Source organism: Nannospalax galili, unplaced genomic scaffold, assembly GCF_000622305.1.
Source record: "Nannospalax galili isolate Female #2095 unplaced genomic scaffold, S.galili_v1.0 scaffold525, whole genome shotgun sequence".
NCBI classification, from domain to species: Eukaryota; Metazoa; Chordata; class Mammalia; order Rodentia; family Spalacidae; genus Nannospalax; species Nannospalax galili.
Genome location: NW_008353937.1, coordinates 3,550,605 through 3,557,040, shown reverse-complemented (window position 1 = coordinate 3,557,040; position 6,436 = coordinate 3,550,605). Strand labels below are relative to the sequence as shown.

At 43.3% G+C, this 6,436-nt stretch overlaps 1 protein-coding gene across 1 annotated transcript in view; it reads right to left on the bottom strand.

Annotated features, from left to right (window-relative positions):
* The window catches only part of LOC108491692, a gene marked incomplete at its 3' end in the record, with an annotated part of 53,192 nt that overhangs the window by 37,302 nt on the left and 9,454 nt on the right, over nucleotides 1–6,436 (bottom strand). Inside the window, exons 3-4 of the mRNA XM_017802699.1 lie at nucleotides 4,151–4,204; nucleotides 212–265 (exon numbers count right to left, since the gene is read on the bottom strand). Of these exons, the coding sequence (XP_017658188.1) occupies nucleotides 212–265; nucleotides 4,151–4,204 (108 nt within the window). The remainder of the gene's footprint in view (nucleotides 1–211; nucleotides 266–4,150; nucleotides 4,205–6,436) is intronic.

Here is a 6,436-nt window from a genome sequence, read left to right as displayed (position 1 = left end):
AAAAAAGTAAAAAGAAAAACCCTTAATTTCAGTGGCAAAGACATCCATCAAAAAGCAATCTACCCTGCATTTTCTCTGCAGAAGGAGCACAAGTTGTAAACAGAATCCTCGGAAGGTGATAGCCCTCCACGTGGAAAGCATCAGAAAAGAGTTGCCAAACACAGGGCTTTAGAATGGCCTAAAGGATGATTCTGCCCCTCAAAGAACTTACAGGTGGCCCTTGAATTCCCGGTGGTCCAGCAGCTCCTGCAATTCCATCTGCTCCCTAAAAAGAGAAGCAGAAGGAAAGGTTCATGTGCCATTGGACTGCAGCTGGGTGTTACACCCTCTGAGTCCCCCTCTGCCTGCCCAAACCAGACAGGTTTCCGTGGTTCTCCTGGCTTCCCATGAGCCCTGTCTATACTCTGGGAATACTATGACATTGGACGAACAGCCGCATTTCTGGCATTGACCAGTCAGACATTCCTAAGGCAATAGGAATGACCTCACCCCATAACGGACATTTCCAGAAGATGTGAAGAGGTGAGGCCGTATTAGGACAGAAACCACTAAGAGAGCATCTGGGATGTTAGGAAGAGAATCAGAAGTGTCAGCCCAGGAAGGAAGAGAGGCACATGTAAATACAAGGAAGAAGAATTCTACACAGATCGGTGAGCAGTCCAGAGTGTGGGTGCTTCTACGCCCTGTTCCTTCTGCCTACATCCTTGTCCCCACGTACTCGCAGGCTACCTCAGGTGTCAGTTTCTCAGAGAGAGAGTTCTGCTGCCTGTAAGGCCCAGAATTACAAGCCCTGGCCCTGTACCATCTCTGGTAATATAATTCCCCTTTTCTGGAGATTTTTATTGTCTGTAGTACATATTAACATTTGACACCCTAATGTTTGTTGACTTTCATTTGCTTCCTGTCTGTCTCCCTCGTCCCACATCCCTCCTACATCACAAACTCTATGTCTGTCCTCTTCTTTCCTCCCTGGGAATGTAAAGAGTACCTAGAGCATATTGGATACTCCATCTATATTTCTTATTTGGCTGAAGCAAGGGAGGAACTGGCTGGGGGCTAAAGGCAGAAATTCTTTGGACTAATTTACACGTCTGCTTCCTACAAGCATTCATAAAGTTGTGTGTGCTCTCTAAGCTTTGGCTTCATTCTCCCCAAAAGGACAGAAGTCACCCACACCCTAAAAGATAGGGAAATGAGGTGGCTTAGATAAAGAGCTTGGTAGAAAACAGAGATTGGCTTAGACTGGACCCCCAAACTCAGACTTCTGGGTACAGAGTGTGCAATCTAAGACAAGCTACTTTACCTCACCCCATCCCAGATCTTTTTTGAAATGCAGAAAAAGACAGCAACCATCGCATGCCAGTTGTTGAATGAGTTGAAAAAGATAACACACAGAAAGGATTGGCTATCCCCAGCAACATCTTAGGGACTCTGCAATAAGGGTCATCCAACATCATGTATCTATCATCCATCTGAAGACCAGGGACACAGTAACTATTAGCTAATCATGTAAACATGCATAAGCAAGTCCTTAGGACTTCATTGATGTCTATCCAGGAGCTTTTATTTAATGGGTTTAATTGTGCCTATTGAGTGATTATTTTTGCAAGTGCTAGCCATATTGTAGGAATATAGAAGTAACTGTATCATAGTCCTGGGCCTCAAGGAAACTCAATGGAACAGATATGGCACCTTTTCTAAGGATTGCAAATTCCAGGGGCAGAATGAGGCTTGATTTGCCTTTCCTTCTTAAACTATGTAAAAAGCCAGGAAATATTGAACTATAAGGACGCCAATAACATTTAAACAATTAGCATGAGGTTCTTGGTGAAATTACACACCTAGTCCAGAGCTCTCAGAGTAATTAGCTTCTATCTCAAATTCAGATTTTTCTACATAAATTTGGCATAAGTTTCTGGCCTCCTAGACTTGGGTAAGTTATAATCACATGCTTGTTGTGAGGATGGTAAAAGTCTCATCTGGAAGAAGGATGCCGACTGAGCAACAGAAAATAAACACTGGAAGAATTTTGTAGCTTGTGCCTAGACCACCGGGTGCCTTGAACAGGGCACAGCCTCACAAACGCTAAGCACTTCAATGTATAAATGACCAGGCTGGTTAGTGTTTTTCCTCTTGAGTTGTTTCTGTGGGCCTGGTCGCTGATCCTGAGGGAGCCAATCAGCACTCAAACTCAAACACAATTAACTGCACAAAATAGATGCTTGGTGAGCAGCTGCTAAGCAAGCTGGACGTGTTCCTCAACTGGAGACAGACACTGGCTTCTGACTATGATTGCCTCTGTGTCTCAGGCTCCTCCGTCACCAGGAACTGTGCCTATAGCTGTCACGATCATAGGTTATTGCAATTTCTGCTGAGATGGGATTAGAGTGTCTTCTGCTCTGCAGCTCTGTTCTAGGCTTTGGCTCTACCAGGGAGAAGGAGGGAAGGAGCTTTAACCCAATGCCCACTCTCTGTGTTCCTCAGCTGACAAGTACATCGGGAAGTTAAAGTCACCAGGACATGAAGGTATTCACCAATGAACTGATTTTTAATAAAGTCAGTTGTCTCTCAGATGTTCCTCTTTGATTAATGCTAAGGATTCTTTTCCTTATCCACCAGAGTCCCTCCTCTGTCTGGTTTTCCTCTCCCTGATTTGCATGTCTCACAATATCCAATAATATGTGCAAATAAAACATAAAGTGATCTACCAAGTGAAATTATAAAACATGGAAGAATTATAAAAGTTCATGCACATCAGTGAGAGCAAACTGATGGATTCCTTATAATATCCCTCACAAAAGTGTGTGGCAGAGCTGTATCAGGTAGGACCTGAGGCTGAAGAATTGGAACGCTGTTAACACTGGAGATCCAGCAGTGCGGGAGAGCTGTGAATATCAAAGGTTTAAGGTGAGCTTCCTGAAGAAAAGAACTCTTAGTTCTGTGTAGATTATCGGCTTCCTGTGGACTTGCTGTGAAGTTCATCACAACTACTTCAAGCCCTCATATGACTTTACTGAAAACATATTTTCTACTTTCTTTTAAAAATAAAAACAGTAATTTTATTAGTACTAGTTTTTTTTTAAAGTCTTGACTCATTGAGCCAATTAACACATAGTCACAATAAGAAGTCAGTGTGATGCTTTTCAAAAGACAAAGCAGGGGTCGGGTCGGAGAGATGGTTCACCACTTGCTGTTCTTACAGATGACCTGGCTTCAGTTCCCAGCACCCAAGGCAGGTAGTTTACAACTGCCTATAATTCCATTTTCAGGGATCCAACTCTCATTCTGGACTTCTTGGACGCCCAGACATATGTACATGTACAAACACAGAGACACACAAACATACCGTCTTTTTCACAACCTATTATGAAACCCTGGACCAGCGTGGGCTGCCTTTTAGTGGGTTTTGAGTCATTGAGAGTGGCCTTGTTCATAAGGTCTAGAAGATAGGGATTTGTGGAGAAGTCATGGGCATCTCAGGGGTCCTAGGCTAGGCAGGACAATAACTCCCACGGCTTGTTGTCAAGGTTACCTCAAAGAATCCATGAGCTGCAACAGAGTGGGCTCTAAGCAGAAAAGCAACATGACTAATCTGTGAGTGACCTGGACCTAGCGAAGGTCCTGAGTCAATGTCATAGCCACAATTACTACAAGAGTAAGGAATGACTCACCTAAGAGGCCCAATAAACAGATGATTTTAATAGAGCATGTTTTCAGTATCAAGTAACAAGGCTCAGAAAATGAGCACACATAGCTTAAAAGAATAACAGTGAACAGTCATTTGTAGTTATTACTATTGTTATTTATGGTCCATCCGGGAAAATCTAGGGTCATTACAAGCATTTTCAAGTTCCATGAAAAGAAATTCTATTTGAGATCCTAAAATTTGAAATACTGGCTTCACCCATCCTCGCCAATGCCCCCAGCTCCAAGATCACCCTTAGCGCCCCATCTTGTAAGGCTACACAAGTCCTTTCACCCTCTCTCCAGATGCTAAGTCATGTTCACTGTGTTCTCATCCCTGGACACTTGGGATTAATTGCATTCCTTCAAATAAGACAGGCTCAGACTTATGTCATTTCCAGGGACTATGGACATGCACCTTGAATGTTAAGGTCAAAAGATAAGAATCATTAGAGGATCTACTTACTGGTGGACCAGGATTCCCTGGAGGGCCCATGAAACCTGGAAGTCCAGGGTGACCCTAGAAAGACACAAAAGGTAATTCTTTAGGTTACTTACAAAATGTTTTTTACTTTTCACTTTGAAGAAATATCAACTTTCATAAAACAATCAAGAGTCTGTTTTCTAACCCCAGTAACAATTTTGATTGAGGATGCTGTGAACAAAGGGTCACTTTTTCTTTCTTTCTTCTTTTTTAAAAAAAATTATTTTTATTTTATGTGCATGATTGTTTTGCCTGCATGTATATAAGTGCACCACATGACTGCAATGCCTGTGGAGGCCAGAAGGGGGCATTGGGCCTCCTGGAACTGGAGTTACGGGTAGCGGTTAGCTGCCATGTGGGTGTGGGGAACTGAACCCAGCCAGGTCTCCTCTACAAAAGCAGCCACTGCTCTTAACCACTGAGCTATCTCTCCAGTCCAAAGCCTCTCTTTTTCATACATCATTAGAAACTCAGAGTGATTGACAGCATTTAGAAAAAAAAATATATCTTGCAAGTGGATTTGATTCAGAATAATTTGGGTTGTGGAGGAAGTAATAGGAAAGGGGTTGAGGGTATAGATTAAAAACAGCAGGGGTCACATCTTAAAGCTCTGTGGCTAGCTGCGGATACCTGGGGATATATTTTATTATACTCCCAACTCTGCAGAGATGTATGCAGTGTCCCACTAAGAAGAGGAATTAAGGTAGGCACACATATAATCTCATACAGTTGTCTCCTAGTATCTGCAGAGGTTGGTTCCAGGATATCCTCCTCCTGAGGTCACCGGAGTCCAGGGTCACTCAGGATCCCTACACAGAATGACATATGACTTACACACCCCATTTCATACATTCTCTAGACGACTTGTAATATTTACTGCAATGAAAACACTAAACAAATCATTAGGCCATATTCTTTCAGGGATAATAAAAAGAGGAAGGCATATATGCATTCAGTATAGATGGAACTTTTAAGAATATTTTTAGACATGATTGGTTTATTCCATGGGTATAAAACCTGAGGACATAAGGGGCTAAGCACACATCTATATCTGTAGCCTTTTGTGTGCACATTAGTGTGTACATGTGTGTGGAGGCTAAAGGTCAACCTTGACTATTATTCCTCAGGTACCATCCAAATTTTAAATATTATTTATTTATTTATTATTTTATTCTATGTGTATGAGTGTTTTGCCTGCATGTAAGTAAGTGTACCTACCTGTGTTTTTAAAAGCCCTCAGAGGCCAGAAGATGGTGTTGGGTCTCCAGGAACTGGAGTTAAATATGGTTGTTAGCTATGATGTGGGTGCTGGGAATTGAACCCAGGTCCTCTGAGAGAGTAGCCAGCACTCTTAACCACTGAGCCATCTCTCCAGCCCCACTATTCACCTTTTATGAAACAGGATCTCACACTGACTGTAACTCCTCAAATAGCACAGGCTGGCTGGCCAGATAGCCCAGGGTCACTGGTCTCTAACACCCCAGCACTGGGATTACAGGTGCATGCCACCACACCAGCTTGCTTGTTTATGTAGGTTGTGGGTGTGAACTCAGAACTCATTCTGCAAGGCAAGCATTGTACTGGCTGAGCAATCACCCAAGCCCCAGTCTTGTGTGTGTGTGTGTGTGTGTGTGTGTGTGTGTGTGTGTGTACATCTGCTTAAAAGAAATGCATTTGGAATAATTGAATTATGGCATCAGTACTATGGTACTGTTACATAGTGTTCCATTTTCCACATGGAGAGTCCTGCATATTACAGAACGAGTTATTCAGTCTTGGTTCATTCTCTGTGGTGTTTGGCATCTAACATTTACTCTACTACAACAATGATAAAATACCAAATAAGCATCGTGAAAGAAATCATTTCTCTCCCCTGGCCCTCCATGTCCAGCCACTGGAAAGCACAAGCTTAACACGTGGTACCGAGCATAGAGGGTACTGCAGCAGATGGACCACGCTTGCCATAATGACCGAAATACATGTTTCTCTAAGTACAGCGGACCGGAGCTTAAGTGCAGGTACATGTGGCTGCTTGAGGCGCAATGGCTCACTGGCTTACCCTCCACCCAGATGTACTAACATGACCTGAGGTCAGGATCCACCTTTGCTCATTTCCTATCTCGGACCCTGGAGCAGTGCCTCGCTTAGAGTTGGTTACCATGTGCGCTGGGCTGAGACACAGAGGAATGTGACAGAAGAAAGGGAGGGCTGATGGGAGAGCCAGGAAGAGAAGGATGGGGAAAATGGGAGTGGAGCCTCTCAGCTGCC